At 38.2% G+C, this 27,601-nt stretch overlaps 1 protein-coding gene across 5 annotated transcripts in view; it reads right to left on the bottom strand.

Annotated features, from left to right (window-relative positions):
* The window catches only part of FAR2 (fatty acyl-CoA reductase 2), a 137,569-nt gene that overhangs the window by 22,797 nt on the left and 87,171 nt on the right, over window positions 1-27,601 (bottom strand). For all 5 annotated transcript variants that reach the window (XM_072326377.1, XM_072326380.1, XM_072326376.1 and 2 more), the window contains 6 exons: window positions 15,963-16,138; window positions 13,136-13,315; window positions 7,739-7,916; window positions 6,454-6,498; window positions 2,794-2,912; window positions 86-153 (listed from right to left, as the gene is read on the bottom strand). In XM_072326377.1, coding sequence (XP_072182478.1) covers window positions 86-153; window positions 2,794-2,912; window positions 6,454-6,498; window positions 7,739-7,916; window positions 13,136-13,315; window positions 15,963-16,138 — 766 coding nt within the window. The remainder of the gene's footprint in view (window positions 1-85; window positions 154-2,793; window positions 2,913-6,453; window positions 6,499-7,738; window positions 7,917-13,135; window positions 13,316-15,962; window positions 16,139-27,601) is intronic.

Genomic DNA, 27,601 nt, shown 5'->3' with positions numbered 1-27,601 from the left:
TAGATGTAGGAAAGCACCTCTTCAAAGCTTGGCTAAGTAATGCTTTTGGCAGTTGACATAATTCTGGTTTTAAATAAGATCTTACCCATTTCTCCCCAGAAGAAAGGATTGATTCCGCCTGTTGTACAGTTGTACACCAACATGTTTTTTGGTCTGGAAAAGAGAAAGAAGTATTATTTTCACATGTGATGAAAAACATCCAAAGATTTATTAATGGAGCATGAACACTAACAGCCCAAGAAGCAATGATATTAGCTCATCAAAAAAATGCAGAGGAGGTCATTTTTCACGACTATGGAAATACAGTATAAATTACGAAGTTTCAAAAAGATTCATTCAGATATTGGAGAGCAAATGAAGCTGTTAAAGATAGTTGAGTCTTAAGATGAATCAGCCATATATAACTTAGCAAAAATTATTGAAACAATATGGAAAACATGCATACTAACAATTGTAAGGTTTTGTTTTTTTTTTTAAGTTTCTTTTAGCATACTGTAAATAACTGGCCCAAGCCAACATCAGTGACATACTGTATATTTTCCAATATTTTACTTAATACATATGATCTGTACTGCCTTTAAACTCAATTTGTCGTCATGATGATTAAAAGTCAATCAATTTCAACAACATTCTCATTTTAATTCCAAATAAATCTTTCTTGTTATTTGCGTGCGGAACTAAGCACAGATCATGGAGATTTATGTCTTTCTTTGATACAAGAATTAGTCAAACAGATTTTTTTAACTAAATCTGCCTTGCCAAAGGTGCAAGATACACTATGAATACAGCGTTTTATTACTTTACATTAGCAACTGCAGCCAATATGCTAAAATAGGTGAGATGTGGCCCTGAAGAGGACTCAGCAGCTCATTCTTGTTAAGTTGTCTGTGGTGCTCAGAGCCTGGATGTGCTGGCTGTGAGGAAACTTTGTTTTCAAAACTTCCATGGAGGGAGATACCAGGAGACAGAACCCCTGAAACAGGGAAAGATCTCCCACAGTAACACTCGACAACTGCATTTGGCTACTGTGCAGATTTATATATATTTATTTTAATTAATTCTTTGAAATCATGTCATTTAATTGTTTATTATTACTGAAGTCTAGAAGACTAGGGATGGTTAAGACTAAAAGACATGTTGAGTTCTGAAATTATGGTCTGTAACTTTGAATTACTAAGTAGAAATGCAACGATGTTTTAAACATAAGAATAAACAGCAGTACTTTGTGTGCATTTCTGGATTGCAGAATTCAGTATTCACAACTTGGGAATGACTAAATCCATAATATGTGACCATATAAAAAATGCAGCTGTGCTGAGCCACACAACAGTCTGAAACAAACAGTGCTGATGTGATAGCACAGATATTCACTTACACCAATGGGTACAGGCTCATTAAAGATGAACAAGGAAGATTTTTGCATCTTTCTAGCATCCAGTGAAGAGGATCTATATTTTGATTTTTTTCCATTCTCCCACAGTCCAGATGAGTGAGTGGTCTTGGTCAAGTGTAGAGTTTTACACAAGGTAGTGCAGATTGCAATTCTCTGCTAAGACTCAGAATCTAATTTCTGCTAGTAATCAATGTCATCTGCCTGAAGGGTACTGACTTTTTAACTAGATGATTTAAGAAAAGAAAATAAAAGCCATACACACTATACTTTGTGACAGCATCTACATGTGAAACTCAGTGAAGAAGGCTTAGCATATTTTTGTCTTACTAACTTACAGCTTGCTAACCTTGGGGTCTTGCCCAGCAAGAAATAGCTTTAATTCACGTTCTGCAACTGCCTAACAAATATTTGTGCAGGATCAACATTAAAAACATGTCTTTTGCCAATAAACTGCTACAAATAATGGCATTTCTCTGACAATAGCCAGACTCAGTATGTCTACCTATGGTGCTGATATACTTTTCAACAGCACATGCTTTACTTCTTCTCCAGCTTTTTGGATAGGATGTAACTCTCAATCTGGAGACTTTAATGGACACGTGTGTAGGAAGCTATATATGTTTTTTTTCCCCAACTGTCCTGCTTTTTTTTTTTGCTGGTGAAAGAGGAAGAAACTATACAAAAAAATAAATCTAAAAAGCTGTTGAACTGCTGTCTAAGATCCTTTTTGGATTCCTGTGTTGAAATTATGCAAACTTTTCCCATTCTTAGTTCAGTAAGTAAAGTATTTCTGCCTTTTATTTGCCTAGTATTGATTTCTCAAGAGGTACATAAGCCTCCAGAAAAATTCAAATGCTTTACTCTGTGGCACTTTGTACGTAATGATTAAAAGTTCAACAGGGAGTTTCACAAGAGATTTTAAAACCTTAATGTAATTTACACATACCCTTCTCAATGAAGCAAAGAATAGGGTATTTTATATCATTTTCCCTATCATATGAGCCTATAATATATTTAAGCAGTATTTTTCAAGGAAAATATATATTTTACCAAGAAAACTCTAGAAGCCAACTGAAAAGCAACTCAATATAGCTGCATGATTAAGGAGGTAAAAGAAGGGCTACTGAGATACTGCAGTAAAGATCCTAAACTTCATAAGAGTAACTTCTCAGAGAGACCTGTCAAGTGAGCTTACATTTTACTGAGAAACAGGTATGGCCTGTAGATTTGGAGGTTTCCTAACTAAAATCTGCTCCTCATCTTTGCCAGCTGTAGGCAAGCATAATGAATCAACACAACTTTTGCACAGACTTTCAGTTTGCTTCTCTTTAGGTTCTCTTTAAAGTCCACAGCCAAGCAATATATGTTCCAGCCTGGCAGAAACAGGAGTGCCTTCCCACCTGTGCACAGCAGTGTACCACCCAGCTGCAAGGGTGAGGTTGATGACAACGTCAACTGGAATCATATCAGCCACCGCTTCGTTGTTAGCAATGACAGTCCTTAGAATCCCTTTTCCTGCCTGTGGGACAAAGGAAAGCAGTCACTGACAGTAAGCTACTGCAGGATTTCATTGGCTTAGAGCATAGGCAGACCTTAACTTTAGCATTTTTCAAGCCTAGCACCTGCTACAGAAGCTGGCTGGTTTCCGGTAAATCAAACATGGATGTCACATGGATCTCAGTGTTCAGTATTTTCAGAGGAAGCCTGAAGCATGATGACATGTGCTACACATAATGAGAAAAGCAATGACTTCTAGTTAACTCAATGTAAAAGGAATGCCTTAAGAAACACATACACTTCACTGTACTGAAATAAAATTCCCACTGAAGTTCCATTTTCTTAAATGAACCAGGCAGACAGAAGCCTGAATGTTTCTTAAAGATAGAAGTTGCTTTGGAAATGATGCCAATAAGCTTTCTGAAAAGTTTACTGCTTTCCTTTGGATGTATTCATACTTTCCTCTTTTCCAAAGCTCTGCTTGTTACAGACAAACACACAGGTAAGATGTGGCCCACACCCTGAAAGTTTAAACTGCTTCCCAGTTTAAAATGAAACTCAGGAAATTAATAAGGAAAATACAAAAGAGAAAAGGCAAGACCAGTGAGATCTTTGCTTTAGTTAGAAGTGCATTTGTCAGGGGCTGGCTCCCCAAAATACATATATTTAAACTGAATGCTTATAAACAGGTTTCCCTAATCACCAATTAGTTTTTGGAGGTTCCACAGGAGAGACATGGCTGGAAGAGACTCAAAGGAACAGAAGGAAACATGGCACCCTTAATCAAACAGGACAGAACAGAAATAAAGAAAGTTTGTGACAAAATGATGGAATGTGGAACAAAGCAATTTAAAAAAGAAATCTCAACAGCAAAGTAAAGGTTGCATTTATCTAGCACATGGGAAACAAATAAAATGTGATTGAGTTTGACATAGAAACTGAAAACCTACTGAAATAAGTTATGAGGATAAGAGCACTAGTGAAGAAAAGAAGTAAAAACACCATGAAATAGTTCTCCAGCTGTGAAATATCAAGTTTTACTACTAAAACTAAATAGGAATTGCTGGTTGTGCAAAAACAATGGTCTGAAATCTTATTGAGAAGGAAGGTGCGATGAAAAAAACATTTAAGATCTGATGTTAACTTGTAGATCATATGTATGTAATATGTATATGTAATTGTTGACTGGACTGTATTAGGGTCCATCCCCTGTCCGGGAGGTGTTTATGTGGGTTATTTTGTTATCTTTCTCTTCCTTTATATAATCAGATAGCTTTGTTATACCTCACACCTTGCAAGTAGAATTCTGCTTATGACACTGATTTAATCTTGATGAGTTAAAGGCTCCTGAGTTGTTACATCTTATTGTTGGTGCACTTGGCACAGATACATGCCACCATGAAAGATTCCCGGCATGACTCCACACACCCTCTTCAAACCCATGGTGTGCAGTTAACTTCTGCTGTACTAACCTGAATCACAGTCAAGTTTAGACATTAAAACAACTCGCAACATCACTATGATTGTACTTCTTTGTTGTTGTTGTTGTTCCTGGTGCTGTCTTTTCAGGGGAAAATAAAAGCAATTAAAAAGACACAAAGCAAACAGTCAAGCCCTACTGCGAGTTTCAGTTGCTGTGATTATATGCCCACTAGAGAACACTGTGTGATCAATTGTCCCATTTTAATAGGCAGACTAAAGAACTTTTTGAGGTCAGGATTCAAAACCAATAAGTTTGATGGATGTGCTGGAAAACTCTGTATTCAGAGCAGCATATGATGATTATATACACATGAATGAATTGGACATTCAGTATATTGCGTATATAGTACAGAGTTTAATGTTGTAAATTCGTTTCAACTTTGGAAAGCTTGGAATTTCTTTATCGGAAAAGCTTGATTTCTATTAGTGTTTGCTTTTTTTTCTCTTTAGTGAGACAGAAGCTACTTCAGCTAAAGCCTTAGAAGTCATTTGCCAACTTGAACCTGACCTTTCTTGACAGTGTTCCAGCTGAAGTGGTTTGGGAGTCAATCACAATTCAGAACATGAATCATGACACAGTTCTGCCCTACAGCCCCATCTCCTTGAAGGGAAAAAGGTCTTTACATGTAATGTGGAACAGCGAGACAAAATGCCTCAATTACAAACAGGACAGTGGACATAATTCACTTCATTTCATTTTTTAAGTCAACTATCAAAGCTTCTCTCCATAGTGGCTGAACCAAATATAGGTGAAAGAAACATAACAGACTATTGAGGACAAGCAGAAGTGCCATATTTCTGGAGTATTTAAAAGAAGTATTTTTTTTATTTGTAGTACGAGACAATCAGATTCAAATAGCATAGTGATGACTGAAAAATATTTTTGGTTTGGAGTCCAGATTCTAGCCAGGTGAAACCAAAGGTCATCTGAATGAAGTCTAAACCTGGGGGTTGATCTCCATAGAGGATGAGCTTAGGTTAGTAGTTAAAATTGAATATTTTTGAATGGAGGTCTTTAAAAAAAAAACAAAACGGAACACATCCCTCAACTTCTTTGATCCTTAATTATGGCCAATACATTTACTTAACTAATAAATTCAGTCTGAAATACACAGACCTGTTTTTAATAAAATATTCCTTGGATATTGAAACTAATTACTGTGGTTTAACCCAGCAGGTGGCTCAGCACCACACACAGTCATTTGCTGACTCCACTCCTCCCAGTGGGATGGGGGAGAGAATTGGAAAAGAAAAAAAAGTAGAACTTGTGCGTTGAGATAAAACTGTTTACTAGGATACAGAAAAGGAAAATAGATATGACTATATGTATATATATACACACGTATATATATGTAAAAGAATGAATACAACAAATGATGCGCAAACAATTGCTCATCACTCCTTGAATGATATATTATCCTACAGTGACCTTAGAATTTCAAAATCTTTGATTTCCAAAGAGTTAATATAAACACAGTGTGGCTTCTTTGTGTACAATCCTGTCTGAGTGGAACAACCATTCTATTTACCATTAATTTCATTCAGGCTAGGAATTTTTGTTTTGAAGAACAGAAAATAATAGCTACTGGTCTGAGTGGCAAAGGATAAACATATAAATATAAACAAGCTCTAGCTTAAGTTTAAAAATTGGACATTATTAAAAAAAAAAAAAAAAAAAAAAAAAAAAGACAGTGATGTAAGTTCACCCTGTCAGGAAATATAGATTCTGTTACATGTCACTTGTGAATTATACCTTTTTTTTTTTTTTTTTTTTTTTCAGGGATATGTTTTATGCCGATTCTCACAAAATTTTCCAAAACCCTGACAACTACAATTCATACCAGTGAACCAGTAACATGCATACTCTTTCAAAATGTCCTTTTTTGAGTGCAGCTTAGATGTTATGTGCCATGGACATGTGGATTCCTTACAGGTGCATGACCTCTTTCAATCAGATTCAGGAAGTTCCTATAACCTTTTTTGTACACAGTTACTCAACGGGGCTTTAGAATGTCTTTAAGAGTAGTCATTTTAGTAACTAACTCCACCTTACAATAACATTAAATAGTAACTACACATACCGCAACAAATATTCCACTTGTCCCATTGAAGCTGTCAATCCAACCCTGCAAAAAGAGGATAATAGGTTGCTTATACACGTCTCAATGTGCTGAAAGGGCTATAGCACTAAGGTGTTGATAGAGAAGGAATGAGAAAACAGTTAAGACAGCTACCAACCCATCTGGAACAGTTGTTAGGAAGCTAATCAGAATGTAAATATGGTTTGCATGATCCTTCATACTACCCACAGTTTACCCATCAACAACACAACCAAACCATGTTTTTAGAAACCACTCCTTTTCCATAGTAACTTGGCTACAGAAATACACTCTGGCTTTGAAGCCACTACAGTGTCTTGGTGCTGTCATACTTAATAAAAACCATCAGCATGTTATATACCCAACAACACCACCACAGATGCCACTGAGATCAATCTGATTATTCCAACTAATTTCTAAAGTAAGGAAGAAGAGATACCACTCTACTTTTGAATTCCACCCTAATTCAAGCCAGAGAAACTTCCCCATGTGGGACAGAAGTAAAAGCAGTGAAAATCTGCATGATCCAAGGTGATTTACAGTGCCTAGCAGAATTAATTCCATCTTTCTGAGATGAAGAGTTTGTCCCAAAGCCTTGGCTGTATATTAGCCATTTCTGGCACATTTCAAGCTCTATGAAAGGCAAAGGTGACTTTATGTTGCCTTACTAATTTGGCTGCAATATTACGGTCCATTACTCCTACCAATATATTCAGCCTAGCGAGTTGTTTTAGTCCAAAAGTACAGCTGCATTTAATCACTGAGTGGCTGACACATTTTGCCTGCAACAGGCTCATAGAAAGTGTGAATCCAGTGAATTCAACCACTACTGAAGTAAGACAAAGATACTAGTAGCTGAGTATGATGTGGGTGATTATCGAGACCACATTAATAGGATGGACAGACCATGGAAAGACTTGAACCAGAAAGCATCGGGATTGTTCTAAGTGTTTTGCCAGCCAGCATAGAAGCTCTCCTGTGTGGCTGCCTGGGCACTATCCTCTGCATGTAAGATTGTAAATTGCAAGTCCAGCATCTTGCATCAATGCTATTCTATCTCTTTGTTTTAAATATGTTCCTTCCACTCACAGAAAAAAGTATTTCCAGAGATGTTGAAGACTTGCTGTTCTACTTCAGCATAGGTCCCCTACCTCTCCCACATGCTTTCCTTAAACTGGGGCACTTGTTTCTCAAGAGTATACTATCAGAATGTATGCAGCTGCATTAAAGTACTCTCACTAGGGAACTGCTGTGGATGAATGCTTACTGGAAAAGGCTCGTGCCAACTAGCTCCCACGATGGATGGCCTGATGATGGCAATGTTCAAATTTCCTTTCTCTTGCTGAATTAGGTATTCAGACAAGGCTTTGGTGTAGGTGTAAGTGTTGGGCCAGTCCCCAAGCAGCTTGGGTGTGATGTCTTGAATGATAGATTCATCCAACCACCTATAGAAAACAAGAACAAGGATGTACACGCAGGTTAAAAACAAAGACCAGTGAAAACAGGAAACCTCACGTAAAATAAAGGATAAGTAAGTCAATACCATACAATACAAAGCAAGAAGTGACAGGATTTGTATTTAGTTTAATAGCTTTGTAGGATAAAGTTACTGTTGTCTAGAATGTACAGTCATACTGTTGAACATTCTGCTGGGAAGTCCAGCTGAGCTACAGATGTTTATGCTATTTCACTGTAAAGCAATCTCATTTGCTTTATGTTTCTCTGCAATCTGTTTTCTAGCTGTAACTGGTCTACAGTTAGTTTGATGGAGCTTTCCAGCCTGGTATTCTGGCTAGATAACAGTCATGCCCCGTCAGCAGAGTCTGTATATACACTCATGTATAATTCTGGGTTTTCTTGGTAACCTTTAGTTACTAATTGAGTACCACTGAAAAGATCTCAAAAGTTATAATTTGTACTGCAGCAATAATAATTCCACTTGCACGATTTACAATGTTAGTTGTTCCTTTCTACTGGTTTTCCACTGGCTTGTTCACACAGAAAATTAGGAAATTGTCAGTGTTATCTACTTTTAATAGAAAGAAGAAAGAAAACCACAAACATGACATTAACCAATTAATCTTATTTCAAGTTCAAGTAGTTATGTATACTCCTTTAAAAATGTGGCCCTTATCACTGCAGTGCTGCAGTGAGAATCTAAGACTCAAAAGCTTCTTTCTGGCATGCCAGCAGTGTTTCCCTGGTCCTGCCAGAATTACAGGAACTGGCTGTACTTCCAGAGCCCTCACACATTGCTGCCAATCCAGGACAGATTTTCAACAGTCTGATGCTGCACCACAGAATCAAAGATTAACTCCCATAATCCAATTTGTAATTAAGTCAATGGACTTACAGTTCAGACTAACTGCATGTACTTTTCACAGGGGCATTGCAAGGATACTGTTTTCTGCAGATCCTCACTTCACCCCTCCTTATCATGAATTTCAGACAGGAATGAGGTGGAGATTGTTGTGCCTGGAAAATTACTTGATCACACCAACTTAGATGCACAAATACCTGATCATGGCATAGTGCTTTTCTAGATACATCTTACTATACTGCAACAAGATTTTTGTGTGAGAAAACATTGATTCGGATTGGAACTGCCAAACAGAATGCAAAGAAGGGTTGATTTCAGTCAATCCCTAATTTTTAGAACTAGTTAAAAAGAATCTGACATTTTTAGCATCTAAAAAAATTATGCAATCGAAAAAAAATACCAACCTCTGTAGGCATAAACATTTTCTTTTGAAACCATTACACTCATGTTTCAGAAATAAGGCAGAAAAATTGTTTGAGCACAAGAAAAGTTAAACTAAAGAGGGGTATAAGTAGTGCACAATACTGACTCAATTTACGAAATATTTTTATACAGTCACAGCCTCTTTGGGGCCACAGCTAAACCGACACTGTCTGAATCTGCCAAGCAATTAATTGTCTTCCAAAAGGAGACATCTATTTCTGCAGAGCCTAGAGGAAGACTAGAATGATTCAGGAGCTCTGACAGAATATGAGTTTTGGGGTTTTTTTTGTTTGTTTGTTTGTTTTTGTATAAACACATATATTTAAAACAAGATGTAGAGGTTAGCAGTTCTCAAAAATTAAAGACAGATGTGAAAGAAGCAATTTCCCCTTTCCCTCATCCTTCCAGACAAGCCTCTGCATTACTTTAAGTGTTCATCAGTAAGAGCATGCTTCTGTGTGTCCCAAGGGCACTGTCCTACCAGGTGGTTTGATCTGCCAGCATTGCAATCACAGAAGCACTGAAATGACAGTTCCGCAAGGCAAACTGTTCTCAGTCCCTCAGTGACCTACTTTGAAGAGTCTGAAATGCTAAATCATAAAGCAACTGCTTTTGCTCACTGCTGCAATTGCTCCATAGAAGTAAGAGATGCTAAGAAAAAAATAAGTAGCCTCTTCTTCCACCACAAGGCACCAAATAAGTCTATCATAGGAAAACAGTTTACTGCATTAATCACTTTCCATTAATAAGACACTTTCTTGTAAGTGGTGAGAGACCTACATTTTCTGCAATAATAATAACAGTAACAGTTCTGCTTTAGCCCACACTTCACTGTGTGCTGTGTTCCTTACCTCAGTGTACCCTTCAAAGCTGATTTTCATCAGCTTTAGATTAAGGCAAACCTTGCTTGAGGTGGCAGATTATATGTTTCCCCTATTGGCCTGGCAGCACTTAGAAGAATGACTTCTGGTTTACTCAGATTAAGCCTAAAGTTTTACATACAGGTAAAGTATCACAATATAAGAAAGCAGGGATATGACAGTAGCAAAAGAATAGAAAAAGTAACAGCTGGAATTCTACATGGATTTCACCTGAATACAGAATCACAGGTACATACTAGTTGTATGGCCAAAAATAACACTGAACTTAGTCCAGTTGTGGGATCACAGTTTTTGATGCATTCTCTTCTACTTGAAGTTTCACAATGCATTAAAAATTCACACTATACAGAGTTTGTCCTGTTCTGCCCATCTCCTCCTTATCTTACCTCCTAACATCCCTGCTCCTCCATACATCTCCCTCATACATTACCTTTGATTTTCAGTTCAATTTCCAAACCAGTTACCCTGAAGGCAGTTATTTTCACCCAGGTCTACCTGAATTCAATGCCTTTGAGGGCTGTGATTGTCTTCACTGTGAGCAATTACACTTCTACCTGCAAACACTGTAAAAAAACAGATACTATCCTAGCTGAGGGCATGGTGTGAATTTTATCTCAGTAGAAGTACCAGAAAGTGGTGAACTTCTGAAGTAAAAACACAGGAAAAACTGTAAAGCAAATTGAAAATCCAAGCGAAAAAGCAAGGAAAAAAGTCTCATATTACATGACTGAGAAACAACAACCAAACCTACAACCAAAAACAAAGCCACATTGAAGGACTTATTTGAGAGCCCATCCTCTGTCATTCAACCTGACTTTTAAATGTCTTTCTCTTTGCTGCATATAAAAACTATGATAAATGAATTCTTACTGTCTTATCTGAAGCAGCTGAAGTAGCAACATCTGGGGTGGCTAGACACTTCTACATGTTAAAGATTAATGTTCAGACTGCTTTATCTGAGCCATCACCACTAATTGTTTCTGAAGTTATAAGTGCTGGTAAGATTTTAGGAGCAGTGATATATAATATTGATAGTGATAAACTCCAATGCACATTATAAATCTGAGTCACTGGGCAAAAAACTGCAGCTGAGCTTCCCTGCAGATAAATGTAAGTTAATGTATTTAGGGAAAAGCAGGCTAAACTGTTCTTAAAGGTGACTGAACTTAGGGCTGGCAGCTACTGCTCAGCAAGAGCTCTTGGGAGCACAGCTGAAAGTTCCATGTCAGCCATGAAAAGGGCAAATGCTGCATATACTCCAGTGCTACAACTTTAGGTCATTAAATGAAACCATGCAAATAGCAGTTTGAAACAGATAAAAGAAAGCTCACCTTCACACTGCAGTTAGTAAAATTCTAGAACTTGTTACCATAGAGGGGTTGCAGAAGCAGAGTACCAGAAATTTCTAAAAGGGATCTTAAAAATTATTCATGAATTCAAAAATGAAACTAAAAGTTTCTTGCAATGAAGGGTGTTACATCAGATTAAAATGAGCTTGCAGCCCAGAAGACCAATGGTATCCTACACTGCACCAGAAAAGAGTTGCCAGCAGCTCAAAGGAGGTGACTATCCCTCTCTACTCTGCCCTTATGAGGCCCCATCTGGACTACTGCATCCAGGTCTGCAGCCCCTAGCACAAGGAAAGATTCCAGGCTTTTGGAGAGGATCCAGGAGGGCCACAAAGATCATCAGAGGGCTGGAGCACCTCTTCTATGAAGACAGACTGAATAAGCTGAGATTGTTCAATCTGGAGGAGAGAAGGCTGCAGGGACACCTCATTACAGCCTTCCAGTATTTAAAGGGAGATTATAAACAGGAAGGAAATGAACTTTTTACATGCATAGATACTGACAAAGGGGAATGTGGCAGGGGGGTTGGAACCTGATGATCATTGAGGTCTCTTACAACCCAAGTCATTCTATGATTCTGTGATTCTGTGATTCACTGGTCCTGGTTTCTGGGAGCCTACAAGGGGAATGCATCACTAGGAGTATCCAGCCCTGTGCAGTTATCTTGCAAAGCACTGCCATTGTTGAGGGCAATGTACTGGGCCAGGCAGTCCAACACTAATGCAATAGGGCATTTCTTACATATTTATCATGCTCTGAGAAATGACAAATAACTATTAACTGGAAGTAAACACGTCAAAGGCCAGGGGTACTGGAAGAACTGAAAAAGAAAACACTGATTTTTACTAAGTTTTCTGGAGTAGCACTTTGTGAAATTATTTCTTTTGGCAAGAATTAAGAAAGAATTTATACCCGCTCTCTGGGTGGTAGTTCATATGTTAGTTGCTTATATTACACAGATGGAATAATACTGTTAAACAAATGAAAACAAAGTTACATCTGTAGGAAAATTTTAAAGATATAACTTCCTGAGACTTTTAGCAGCAGATTTTGTTATTTTTAGTAATTATTCTTCATTTTGGCAAATTACATTAAACATGCTTTTTGTTGTTTCATCAAATTCCTAAACATTCACATTGAACTGTGGGTCTCAACAGAGAATAGTCCTGCTTCTGTAGATGGCCTAGCAGCTTATGTGAAGAGAGTTACTCTGTGGAAAGTAGTCCTTATGCGGTGAACTCAGTAGGCTTGGTTGCAGCCCTCTGGGGGTTTGTATCTCTTGTCAACATTTCCAAACTGTTTCTAAAACAACCCATTTCTGACTAATATTTGTATAGCTCCAGCTTAGTATAGGAGAATTCTTGCACTATGTAGAAACAATGTTGAGAATCTGGAGAGATAAAAAAGTGATCATAAGGGATATGAAAGCTTTCAGATCTTACTAAGGTAGCAGCAGGGCTGAGTATTACAGAAAGAAGCAGTACAACTTCATTCCTGGTAGCAATACACTCACGCATAATTTAGTGCTGGACTCTAACAAAATTACTGTGTGTTCTTAAAAATGGTGTGTGAAAAAATGTAGGAGTAACTGAAATGACAGACTTATCAAATATGTTTTATGTTGCTTTACAATTCTTTTGTATTTGGGAAAGTATTGGTAAGCTCAATCAAATGATGTTGTTTCTACTTACTCTACTAAATCAAAAAGCTTCTTGGGTTCAGCTGGAGGTGGGTAGATGATTTCATCTATGCATTTCCGCACACAGTTTGCATAGGCAGTGGAGATGTGGATGAAAGCTTCGAGCTTCTGCATCTGTTGGGCCAGTTCTAGAAGCCTCTGTGTGCCCATTGCATTCAGTTGCAAGGCATGTCTAAAGAGGGCAGGAGAAGAAACAAAATGCATTTCACTAGGAAGTATTTATCAAATCCAAACCCTTCTTCCTGACAAATAATGAACAAATAAGGGAAGGGGTCACAGATAACACCTTTGACCAGAATGTGTTCAAACAAAATCATTGTAAATGGTATAGTAGTGTGATAGCTGTTGGTCACAATGCTGATCTTTTCATTCACAATGTAGTTTATTTGTTCTCAAAGTTGTTTTTCTTAATTCTGGTCACACTCTTTATCACCTCTGAGGGCTGGTCTAAGTTTCTTTATGGTTTTGCCAGTTTGTATATAGCAATGTGCTCCCATTGTACTGAAAAGAGACGAAAGCTTCAAACAGTAACATCTAAAATAACCTTCAGAGAGATGCTCTTGGATCCACTGATCAGGCCACAGAATGCAACTCAAATATTTATTTACTCAGTTTGAAGGTTCACAGGTAACATTTCCTAATATGTCTAGATCTGACATACTTGCCACCTTCTCCTCGAGCAAATATTTCCAATATACATGACCTCTGAGTTGTTGTAATTTCTTTGGTCCCCATTCAGCTTTCTCCCTAGGTGACAAATGCTAAACCAGACACATGCAAGGGTTCAGCAAAGGGTCCCTGGGCCCAGAAATACAGGTTGATACTGAAAGAAGCCATAATGAGAGATAACATTAAGTCCCAAGGACTGGGGAAAATATTGATAAAAAGAAGAGAGAAAGCATCCTGGTTAACAAGTCTGACCTTGAAGGATGTACAGTGCATACATGTTGGATCTCAGTGAAGAAACACTCAACTTTGTTGCACTTTCCCATATAGGATGGAAAAGGCTAAGGAATTTGCAATCTGTTCAGCCCTGAATTAGAAAACAAATGTAAAAGACTATGAATAATGTTGTCCTGTAAAGGGTACACTAAAGAAATTAATTATACAGTCACTGAAGTGAAATTGCAAATAGTCCAGATGAATGAAAGTGGAAGCTAAGAGTATAATTAATGTTTGGATCACAATATCTTAACCCAGAGGTACTAATTTAGTAAGATGGTGCTATTAAAGGATACTATTTTGTATAGATTTCTATTTTCTCATCACTTGTCCTTCTTGTAGAATATTTCTACTGTAGTTTCCATCCACATTAAAGTTATTTTTTCATGTACATTTCTATTGCACTGTAATCCTTCTAAGATGGGATGAATAGAATTGCACCCGTAGTGCAGACTCAGCATGAATTTCTATGGGGAAAGAGTTCCTTTATCCTTGTATGGGAATATTATCTGTGGCTCTTTAATTTTTCTACTTATATTAAAACTGCATCTACTAGTATTTCAATATAACACAATTTCTCAGATTTCTGCCCTCAATAATTACATCTGGAGAATTCCCTAATAGTATGCCATATTGATGCCAATAATTCATTTAGTCACTGCTTTTCTAGTATCTTGATAACACTGCCTCTGTATCACATTGAACTTGCTAGACTTTTAACTTCTCATTCAGACAAGACTAATTTTTGTCTAACATCTTCACACATTTTGTCATTTTATCATAGTGAATTTTACTTGTTCTCATATAGAGATTTTGACAGATCACATGCAGTCAGCCTTTAGATAGCCTCCATACTACCTTGAAGCAGAGGACTATTCAAGCTTTTTCTTTTATTTTCCTTCTAGCTATCTCCATTATTAAAAGCTGTAGTTTCCCTTTAATGTTAGATGTCACTGTGGTGTATTATTGTAGTATGATCATTCCTCTATCAATTCAAGAACATTTATGTATATTAATGCAGTATAGTGCTTTGCTCGTTACAGCTTCAGCTGCTTTTATAAATGAAGTTGGTTCCTTTCTTTTGAATTCTCTAATGAGTTGTTGCAAAAAGCAGCTCTTTATGGTGGACAGGATGGCTATCTATTGAGCCTGCAAAGTAGCAAATGAAGACTGAATATCAATAATTGTATTTTCAATTCTCATGGCTCTAGGATTTTTCATAAAACTGGGAAGATCTGGCTATCCAGATCAGCCCTCTCAGCTTGCTGATCTAAATCATTTGCAAAGAAGCGCTTACATATCCCATTTATCATGCATATTTGTTCTGTTCTTTTTTTAATGGAAAGCCTTCTCTGAAAAGGCTGCCTCAAGGGAGCTGTTTCAGAAATCGTGCATTTATTTTCAGCAGTTAGTTACTCCGAATATTGGGTATTTGAAATCTTGTGAAAGGCTATTTTGTTGAACATAATCTATTTCCCTCTTCAGTTATTCATTGACAAAGAAAGGCCATTAACACTAACTAGCTTTAAAGATGCACATAACAGTTTAGTTTCAAGCTGTCTCCAGCTAGTTCTGCCAAAACGTTTCTCTCTTGATCTAAAACACTTTTCCCTATACCAATTTTAGGTCATTATTTACTCTCATACTATTTTACAATCTAAGCTTGTCATTTTTCCTTCTGTTCCCATGAAAATCTGCCAAGTTACTGCACTTCTGAAGTACACATGTACATGACATTTTTAGAGCATTTAGAAAATGCATGGTAAGTGCAGGACTACATGTTGCATGATAATCACAGCTGTATAAGAGATGTACTGAATACTGCAATACAAACCATTGTGAATTCTGAATTAGCAAACACAGAAAGCACAACATACTTTAGAGGTTCATCAAAGCGTACTGTTGCTGCACAGTGGAAGACAATATTGACCCGGGTCAGAAGCTCCTCCTCATCTTCAGCACTGATGGCCAACTTGGGCTGAGTGAGTTCAGCATTAATAGGCTTAATCTTCTCATGGAAATTAGGGCAATCTTCTCGAACCCTGTCAAAGACCTTGAAGCACAAACAGAGATAATGTACAGAATTAGGCTACTGAAATAACTTTGGTTAGTAGCCAGTCTAATTACGTCAATTATATTGACATGAAAGAGAATCCTCCCCTCACCATTCTTTCAGAGACAACTTACAAGCATGATGATAAAATAGTTAATTCATATGTTTCCTTTCAAGTAAAATCCTCACAGGTATACAAACAAACAAACAAACAACAACAACAAAAGCAGGAGGGAATGCTGTGCCCTGAAGAGATGAATGAATCTTATCTAGACCACTCATTGCTTGGGGCAGCCACTGAAATTTCTATATCTCCACATGTCCTGCAACCAGTTTTTATTTGACCTCTGGGGCAGACCACAGACCACAAAGGAAGCTAAGAAGGAGGAGGAGAGCAGAGTTCAGAGTTGGGAAGCCTATGAATTATTTGCTCCATCCATTTTCTTGATTGCTCTATAGCAGACTTGAGAATAGAAGATCAATTCATGCTCCAGCTCATCCTCTTCCTTTAATACCATTTTCCAATTTGCACTCTCCATTCATGTAAAATAAGTATCATGGGAGTTTTTCTTGGTATGCAAAAAGGGGAACAATGAGAGCCCATACTGCTCAAGTTGCATGACTGGACAAACGTACAGCCAGCTGGCCTTTCAAGTCATTTATTTCAGTGATTATGTTTCATCACCCTTTCAAACACACGTTTTTTTTCCAGTCTTTTGCAGAATGACAAGACCACACATCCATTCAGTAAACAGATTGTTATATTTTCATATACTATCTGTTGGATGACTGGTCCAAAATTAGCATTGATCCAAGAGAGCAGGTACCCTGTGAGATGACTATAAATAGCCCTGCTGAAAGGAATAGGAAACCAATATTGTTATCACATGAAAAGTGCCCAGAAAAAAATTGCGATTTCCCATTTTTACTCTGTAAATTTATTATATTTTACGCATTAGCTCTGAGTCACTGATTACACTACACACATCTGGGTGCAGTTCTGCTTGACACCTGAAAACAGACAGCTACTACAAGTTCCACTTGGAGTTCATTTGGTTAACCTCAAAGGCAAAGGTATTGAGTCTTGAATTTCTAAAGATTATGTGAATTTGTTACAGTACAATTTGAAAAAATCCTTCTGTTCTGAATTGGGCAAAACTATAAATGTCTGTTCTAAAGGTTTTGTGTTTCCAGCTAGCATCATTTTATTTGCACAATTACAACTGAAATAATAGTAACAGTTAAGACCTCCATTTTGGGGGCAGAGAGCCAACAACAACAAAGGCAGAAAGAGTAACAGGAATAGAGAGTGAGTGGAATCTGAAGAGGTATAGATAGAGTCTAATTTTCAAAGGATAACCACAGTTCAAAGGTAACCAGCCCACAGACGAAAATGACTAAGTGCAGGGACAAATCACTGGTGGAAGCAGTGGAATACTGCTTTGGATACATTTATGAAATGCCAAGATAAGCATTGCCAGGAAGGGCAGGAAATAGCTAGGCCTGTTTCAGAGTAAGAAGATTGACCAGCTGACATTTCAGTAGCTCTGATTTATTTGGTTGTTTTCTCTGCTGCGTAGCTTACCCACTAGTAATACTGAGTTTGCACATCTCTTTAATATCATTGTCTCTTGTTTTCCTGGATATTGCCTTATCTTTGATGTACCCAGTGCTTATGGAAGAACTCTCAGAAGATAATGTAAGACTGAAGTTATCTTTTAAGAATTTTAAGAACAATTGCTTGTTTGTTTGTTCCATTGCAAAGACAGTGAAAAACTCCTCTCAGTAAGAACTACTTAGTGCCTGTTTTACTTTGGAAAAAATAATGCAAAGGTAAAGAAAGAATATCAGTCCTTTCTCTATTTCAGTCATAGTGTATATAAACAGATGAGTATTCCTGTAGTGCCAATCTGATTCAAATTCAAATATATTCTACCTACACCCATCTCCTCTGCTTGCAGGTAATATCCTCTTCCATTTCTGAGCCTGCTGTTAGGTGTTACCTACTACTACACATTACTCAACAACTATAGTTTCACTTCCTCCAGTGATTCGCTGCATTCCACAGAAGGAGTAAGACAGTTTCTTAATGGAAGCTCACAAATCAGCACACTCTTTGGAAACCTTCTGGATCACAAGAACATTCAGTTCATTAAACAGGAACAGCTGTTTAATCAAAGCCTATTGCCTCTTTTATGAAATCTGAAGGTTTCAGACTTGTCCGTACTTCATAAGAAAATGCAATAAGATTTAAGGACAAGACAAATGCAGCTTATTCTGTGCTTCTTCCTGTAGCTCAAGGAATGCCTAACATAGAGTTGATGCTGATTCTACAGTTTAGCAATAGCCTAATTTCTAAATTCTGATTAACTCATGAAGACAATATACAAGAAGGCCTTACATAAGGCATTAGCATGGTTCTGTCTTTCCTTTTTGGAAGCTGTCTGTCCATCCAAGATAGATTTCAGGGATAGAAGTATTCTATATATAGTCTATATATAATCTATATACTGTACTGATGGAATTGCATGAAAATTCTACCCAAGTCAGAAATAATGCAGAAGTGATACACTAATTATGACATAATTATAGTGAGGAAAAAATGTTTGATCGTCTATGTCCAGTATTAAGTAAGTGGAGGGAAATCAATAACACTGCATTATGCCTTCCTGAGTATTCTAACACATTCCAGTGGCAACACCACAGCCTTGGAGGAAAGGGAATAAATAAACCACTCAAGAAATATAGCTGCTATTCTCACTATAATTCTCAAAAAAGGACTCGGGTTCTGCAGTGTTTGTGCTGCTATTAGCAGAGGAGAATTTCACTCTGAAATTTGTTGATTTTTTTCTTATTTTATTGTCATACGAGTTAGGCAATTCCCACTTATGAAAGTAATCTCTGATTTCAATTTACACTGTCAACCTCTTATTACAAAAACAAACTTCCAGAATTAATCTCAATATAATATGAATGTTTTTGATGAGTTTCTCTTTCCCCACTCCAGCTCAATTAAGCTTTGATATCTGTAGCTCTCTCTGTTCTCTGCTCTTAAAGAATTTATGGTTGAAAGTGATTTCTGCCCATCAGTCTTTCATTCAGGATTTTTTTCATACCATAAAAACCAAAATAATTAAAAAAATAATAATAACTATACAAGTTTGGAAAAACGAGTGTCCTCTGACAGCTTTTTAAAGAAGCCATGGTAGTTCCCCTTTTAATTGGGCACCACAATCTTCAGCAAGGAAGATTTAAGAAAGGCCAGCTTTCTGCAGCAGGCACTATGAAGCATGGCATTTCACTGAGGAGCACGTGCAGGAGAGAAAGCTTGGTAATGCTAACATCATTTCCTGAGCTCTCTTCTGATGTGAAAGATGAATCTTCCAAAGCTTTGAATACATATGCTGTGACCCAGAAGTGCTGAAGATCAGTTACTGCTCTTCATCACCTTACTCAAGTTTCCTTACTCTGAGAACACCTGTTGACATTAACAACAGAGCCTGTTAAAGTTCATGCCTGCTCACCTACGGGATCAAGGCCAGGTGATTGGCAAACTGAAGGTGACTGACCCAGAAAGAACAAAGATTTAAAGAATGGTCTAGAAAGGTTACTTCCTCTTTTCTCCCACGACACAGAAACAATGTTGAGGCATCCAAATTACACTATGTTAATCAGATGTTAGTGTTTTCATTTCTTCTTCTCCCTTTTTCTTATTTTTCTTAGATCAATGCAATATGGCAAATGGTGGGGCCAAGTGTGTTTAATAGAATACCAGGCTTCTCTAAAAGGATTAACAGAACTTGTTAATTTGCATGATAATATGCAGATTTTAAGGCATTACAGTACGACAACAGTTGAAATGGAGAAAAATTACGCAATTCCACAATCTGCATCATATATCTGAGCTATTGCTGAGAGGATTAAGGTTGAAAGAGATCAATAAAAAACAAAAGCAGACAACAGTAAGTAAAACAAACCAGAAATCTTCCATCTTCTCAGACAGAGAAATAGAAGAGATTGCTTAATATAATTCAGGAGAATTTAAGCATGAATTACTCCTGTAAAAGGAAATATATTTATTCCAAGCAAAACACAGGCCAAGTAGCAAAACTCTGTGAAATCATCTCTTTTGATAAAGAAGGTGTTTCATTGCTGCATGGACTAATTTAAAAAGAAAGCAATTAATTAAAATATCCTCTTCAGATCAGATCACTGGCATATGACAGGGAGCAATCTATATTATATACAGATAGGTAGCTTACTCCTAAAGTAATGCTTCCTGTTTATTTCCATGGAAGCTACATCGCATGCAAAGAGCACAATAACACTATTTGATAGAGCAAATTCTCAGCAACAAAATGCTATTTTCCAACAGACGCCACCACTAGGTATGTATTTTTGGCAGTGTTGAATAAGGGTCTGCATGCTACACTCATAAAAGTTTGCTCCAGTGAAGTGGACCACTGATTTACAGCTGCTATGCTGGTGGCGTTGCTAGGAAAATGTTGCTCATGCAGTCCATATTTCATTGGCCTGAACAGATGGAAGTCAGGAGGTATCAAATCTGATCTACATGGTGAGTGTAGTAGGATGGTCCTGGTGTTATCATGTTGCAAGAGAAAAGTTGCTTTCTTCTTTTATCTGATTCTCAATGTTTGAACCTTCCACTCAGTGTCATGACATAGTGGCCAAAGTTCATGTTTGTCCAGGTTCCAGGATATCCAGAAGGATAAACCCTTTCCTATACCAAAAGGCAATGCACAGCACTTTGCCCACTGAGGGCTTCATCTTGAACTTCTTTCTTGATGAAAAATTCATGTTGCCACTCCATGGACTCCTGTTTTGACTCCAGTTCATAGTGGTGACACCACGTCTTGTCACTGGTAATGATACAATCCAGGCAGCTGTCACCTTCCACCTCATGTTGATTCAATAGGTCCTGACAAACATGCAGATGGAAGAACACTATCTGCTCGTGTGAGCATTTGTGGCACCCACCTGGTGCAAATTTTGTGATATTCCAACATTGCCACCATCATTTCCAGAGCACTGAAGCTGATATTCAGATCTGCACACAGTTCCCTGGTCGCAATCTGTTGATTCATGTGGACGAGCAGATCAAGATGCTCTTTATTTCTTTATGTGACTTCTGTACATGGATGTCTGGCATGCGGCTTGTCTTTCTTGTCACTGTTGCCACTGTTGAAAGAAACCATTCATTGTCTCACTGTGCCAACATCCACTGTGAGGTCTCCACAGAAGTTCAGCAACCATCAGTTAATATCAATGGATGCCATTTTTCTACATGGCGGAATTCACCTTTGCTTCATACACACTTCCATGTCAGATGCCATTTTCTCAGACTACCCCTCTGCTGCCATCCATCACACAGCAAAAAACTTTTACAGAATATTGGCAGGAAGCTTCAACCACTACTGACATACTACCAACGTCCACCACTAATGTCATGAGCTAACATAATAAAACAGGAGATATTACTTTTGAAGTATCTCTTATAATAGATTAACACCCCAGTGCAGACATTCTTTTCTGATTTCAGTGGCAGCATCAAAAATGGACATGAGTGACCAGCATGAATCTAAACTCCTGAAGGTAGCAAGGGCATGAAAATAGCTATGCAAAAGCCTAATCTCTGCAGTTTTGATCTGACAATACAGCTTATCAAATACATCCCAGTTATGTTTGCCACTGATAGAAATCCTCCAATAGGCAATTGAAGAAAAGAATCTACATTGCTACTTTTAGAATTGCCATAGCAGCAAATCTGAGAAATAACCTAGTTGCTTCTTGACATACAGTAATTAGCTTGCAATTAATTTTTAGATGGGTACATTTCTAGCAGTAAGCACCAGGACTGTTCAGTAAAGAAATGTGTGAAAATCCAGCTCAAGTAGCATTAATCAGGATAGCCTCTTTTTTCCTTTGCACACTCTGCCTCAGGAAGTTGCTTTTAAGTATGGTTCTTCTCAAGGCAAGTAAATCATAATTCATCTAATCAGTTAGAAAACATTTGGTAGTGTTCCTCATTGTAAGAAATCAAATGCCTTATGCTTCAGTCTAGAATTATTTTCCTCTGAGTAGAATTCATGTAGTGGAAGTACAGTATTCATGACCAACATCTAGTACACAAAAGCTGATTATTTAAAGATAAAGACAACATTAACAAAGACTTGACACAGTAAATATCAATATTGCTCAGCTAAGGTTAATGTGATAGCCAGCTACTTAGGGATGCATTTGCATTTTGAAATGGCCAATTACCAGGAAAACTGGCTTCTGACAAAGTAGCTTTTTTTCTAGTATGAATACTCAGATAACATCAGTAAATCTGTAACTAGCTCTTTCCAAGACAGGCATGGTAGACAGGACTATTATGGACTTGACAGACATTTCTGAAGTCTATAGTACCATCATGTAGGTGGGTGGACAAGTCGCAGACACTATGGAGCTTTTTCAAACTCCTTGTAGACATTTCTTGTACCGCTATCACTATCATAATTTGATGTCATATTTGACATTTTGCACAGGGAAATAATCAAGCACAGAGAAGGAGGATTGTAATACTTCAAGCTTTTTCTGCAGGATCAGTTTAATACAGTTCTTCCCACACATTTTCCAGAACTGTTTTCTTCTCATCCCTCCTCCATAGCTATGACCCAGTGATGTGAGGAAAAAGGTACAAGTAGAGTTAGATATCAAAGGATGACAAGAGCATGTGGCTGTGGCGATTACTCTTCACCCATTTCCTCTTCCTCTATTTTTGACACGTAGAATTCACAACCAGTTACTTAGAGAATTAAAGTATGCACTTGAAAGCATTAAAAGGCACAGTGTTATAAAGATACAGGATGTGAATCTGCTTTTCCATACTTACTGACTTATTTACAGATCTTTAACGTTTCACCACCAGATTTACTTGGGCACCATGAAATTTCAGGGGTGTTTGTTGAGTCCCCAGAGACCAAACAGCCAGGGGCAACAGCTGTGCCAAACACAGAGGTCTACTTCTTGGAGAGATGACATTGTCACATTTTAAAATACCTAAGATCAAGTTGATTTTTAAAAGTCTATGGAGACTGGCATATATAAGACATATATGTATATATGTATATATATACACATATACATATATATATATAAGACATATATATATAAGACAGAATGAGGCTGTGGGGAGACCTTATTGCTCTCTTCCAGTATCTGAAAGGAACTTACAGAAAGAAGTGAGGATCACATGTAGCCAGCAGCTGCAAAGTATACTCTCAGATACAACTCCTTTTCACATGAAGATTTAGTCGGGAGAGCTAGGCCAGATACAGGCATACACAAACACACACCTGGCTGACTAGGTATACTTGGCTCAAAAGATCTTTCACAAAGAAGGCAAGATGATGCTGTAAAGCCTTACAAATGAGTGAGCTGCAGTCCTGGCAACAGGGAAGTCACTCAGTTGTGAAGTTCCTGAGAAGTGAGTGATATGAAAAAGAGACTAAATGTAGCATGATGAAATCTTCATCCAGCTGTGAAACAGCTGACCTAGCTCTATGCAATCAGCTGACAGGCTGTACTCTGTGCAGCAGTCGTTATTTATACAAATGGTCACGTTATCTGATGACTAGATCTGGCTAAGCTTCACAGCAGGCCTAGCTTTGGCCTTCTGTTGTTTCCATACAGTAGATGACACACAAACTCACGGTTCATGGTGCTACTTTATAGTGAAAACAGACCTCTGCCAAAAAAGCCAGTGAGGGATGCCCACATCCAGGCAACCATATCTCAGTTAGACTCTCTGGGTACTTTTCCTTCTGCTATAACATCGTTCCTAAATAGGACAATCACATTGGTTGCCACCCATATAGTTCAGACAGCTAGCACATAACCTGTACTAACACATAAAACTGGCATGCATTCAGAATCTGGCTTCAGGGACAACAGCACAGATGCTCTAAGTAAATCTGAGAGAGCTGAGATACATAACCCTGCTCATGTACCCCAAAAATGCAGCAGTTGTGTCAACCAAGAGTGAATGTCCTGCACTTCTACATTCACTTCTTCAAGATCCCTGATCATTTCCCTTCCTCTTCTTGAGGCATAGAGTGATGCCATCATTAAGAACACAGTTAATCATAGAATTATTTCAGTTGGAAGGGACCTCTAAAGGCCATCTAGTCCAACTCCCTTGCAATGAACAAGAACATCTACACATAGATCGAGTTGCTCAGAGCCCTGTTCAGTCTGTCCTTGAATGTCTCCAAAGATGTGGCATCCTCCACATGTCTGGGTAGCCCTTTCCAATGCATCACCATCAATGTCATAAAAAAAACCACAAAACATTTTCTCCATATCCAATCTAAATCTCCCCTCTTTTAATTTGAAACCACTATCCCTTGTCCTATCAAGTGTGGGCACCAATGTTCATTCTGATGAAAAGTGGAAAGGAGGACTATTTCCTTTGATATGACAAAAGTTCGACAAATCAAGACAAATGTTTCAAGTATTTAAACTACTCAAAATAAAAAATACTTTTAAAGCACTGTGTGCAATAATTTCAACAATGTGATTTTTTGATCAGTGCTTAAAAGAAAGAACTAAGTCCAGTTACCTCAGACCTATCAGAAATCTTTTCTTCTTCGCTGTCACTTAGAATCATGTAATCATAGAATGGCCTAGGTTGTTAAGGACCACAATGATCATCCAATTCCAGCCCCCCTGCTATGTGCAGGGTCACCAACCACTAGACCGAGTTGTCCAGAGCCTCATCCAGTCTGTTTTTGAATGTCTCCAGGGATGGGACATCCACAGCATGCTTGGACAACCAGTTCCAGTGTGTCATTACCCTGAGTGAAAAATTCCTTCCTAATTTCTAACCTAAACCTCCTCTGTCTTGGTTTAAAACCATTCCCCCTTGTCCTATCATTATCCACCTTTTTAAACAGCCATTCCCCTCAACGTTCACTTCAAGTACTGGAAGGCTGCAATGAGGTCTCCCTGGAGCTTTCTTTTTAAAGCTAAACAAGCCTAGTACCCTCAAGTGTAATCACTTAAGTGTAATCATATGAGTATTTTAACATCCTCATAGAAATATTATATGCAACATATGTAGTAAGCAAAACAAACAAACAAAAAAAGGGCTGGAGCATTTCTGGGAGATGACCAGAAGATAAACAAATTTATGAGACTAAAAGCAGAAACATATAGAAAATAGATACAATTGTGAAAAAGAGAGTCTACTGAAGAAGAAAATGGTTGACCACCTTGGGCAGCCAGTTCCAGTGCCTGACCACTCTTTTGGAGAAGAAAGTTTCCCTGATATTCAACCTGAATGTCCCCTGGTGCAACTTGAGGCCCCTCCCTTTAGTTCTGTCACTAGTTACACAGGAGAAGAGGCAAACATCCACCCTGCCACAACCACCTTCCAGGTAGTTGTAGAGATGAGGTCTCTCCTGAGCCTCCTCTCCTCCAGACTAAACAATCCCAGTTCCTTCAGTTGTTCTTTGTAAGACTTGTGCTCCAGATCCCTCACCAGCTTTGATGCCCTTCTCTGCATGCACTCCAAGACCTCAATGTCCTTCTTGTAGTGAGGGGCCCAAAACTCAGAACACAGTACTCAAGGTGCAGCCTCAACAGCATTGAACATGGGGAGACAATCACATCCCTGCTCCTGCCAGCTACACTATTTCTGATACAAGCCAGGATGCCATTGGACTTCTTGGCTACCTGGGCACACTACTGGCTCATGTTCAGGTGAGCACTGACCAACACCCCCAAGGCGTGTTCCCTCAACAAGCCACAAGCCTGTAGCATTGCCTGGAGTTGTTGTGGTCAAGGAGCAGGACCTGGCACTTGGTCTTGTTGAATTGCATTCTGCTGGCATCACACCAGTGATCCAGCCTGCTCAAATCCCTCTGAGGAACTGTCCTACCCCCAGGAACATTGACACATCCCCCCAGCTTTGTATCATCTGCAAACTTAGTGAGGGTGCACTCAATCCCCTTGTCCAGGTCATCAACAAAGATATTAAGTAGGACCAACCCCAATAATGACCCCTGGAAAACACCACTTGTGACCGGTTGCCAGCTGGATCTAATTCCATTCACCACCACTCTCTGGGCATAGATCTCCAGCCATTCTTTATCCAGCAAAGAGCATACCTGTCCAAGCCATAAGCTGTCAGCTTTTCCAGAATACTGTGGGAGAGAACATTAAAGGATTTGCTGAAGTTTAGGAAAGACTATGTTGACAGCCTTTCCCCCCATCTACCAGGCAGGTCACTTGAACACAAATGGATATCGGGTTGGTTAAGCAGGACCTGCCTTTCATGAACCCATACTGGCTGGACCTGATCCCCCAGACACCCCACACATGCTGTGTGATCTTACTCAAGGTGATCTGTTCCATAACCTTCCTTGACACTAAGGTCAGGTTGACAGGTCTGTAGTTAGTTGCATCCTCCTTATGACCTTTCTTTTAGATCCGTGTTATGTTTGGTTTGCAGTTAGGTAGAAACAATAGAATTCTCTCTATCTATCTCTCACTCTTTTTTTTTTTTTTTTTTTTTTTTTTTAAAAGACTTTAATCATTTTAAAGAGGGTCAGGGAAGCCATATAGTGTTATTAATCAAAGCTCAGGTTCTAGCTAACTCTAGCTAACTGTTAGAAGCTGCTGGAGGGTAATTAACCATCACTTAACCCTGACATACTATCTTTGGCACTCCTAACAGTTGTTGCAGATAAAACCATACCATTAAAGGTTCCTAGTCAAAGGTCTGTGTCTCAAGACATCTTTCACACTGACATCCAATCTTCATCTTACGAAAGTCCAAGAATACCACGTCTACAAAGAGAAAAGCTAGTTTTCTCTGCAAGTATATTTTCAGATCTCATCCCTATCAATAGGGATCCAAGAGGTGAAATCATGTAAGCTGAAATGCCATTCATGTTTTCTGCACGTCCTGCCACTAGCTTCTAGAATTAGATTTCAAATAACTTTAGGCTGGCACAAAGCAGAAAAGCAAGTAGCTGGGCTAATCATGCTTCAGGAACAAGTCACTTCCCCATATGTCACCAGAACAAGCAACATTTTCAGCTAGCGATTGAACAAAATGTTGTTTGTATGTAAAAGTCTACACATCTGTCTGAGCAGGGATTAAAACTAGTGAGCCTGTGTCCTCTATACCCAAGAAGTTATAGATTACTTGAATGCTTTAATATATTTGTGGAAAATGCAGGCTAACAAAATGAAGAGGAAACACCCACAACCAACTACCTCCCATCCCACTTAATGTTTCACAATGATCTGCAGAGGACTATTTTCATGAAGCTATACATCCAAATTATATACTTAACTGAGGAAGTACAGCTTGTGTCTAAATTAACTTGACACCTGCTCTATCATATTCAGTAGATCATTAATTTCCTGGTGTAAGGGAAATTGGTCACAGCC

This window comes from Excalfactoria chinensis, chromosome 1 (assembly GCF_039878825.1).
Source record: "Excalfactoria chinensis isolate bCotChi1 chromosome 1, bCotChi1.hap2, whole genome shotgun sequence".
Classification (NCBI taxonomy): domain Eukaryota; kingdom Metazoa; phylum Chordata; class Aves; order Galliformes; family Phasianidae; genus Excalfactoria; species Excalfactoria chinensis.
The sequence above is the reverse complement of the archived record's forward strand: the minus strand, read 5'-3'. Positions and strand labels throughout refer to the sequence as shown.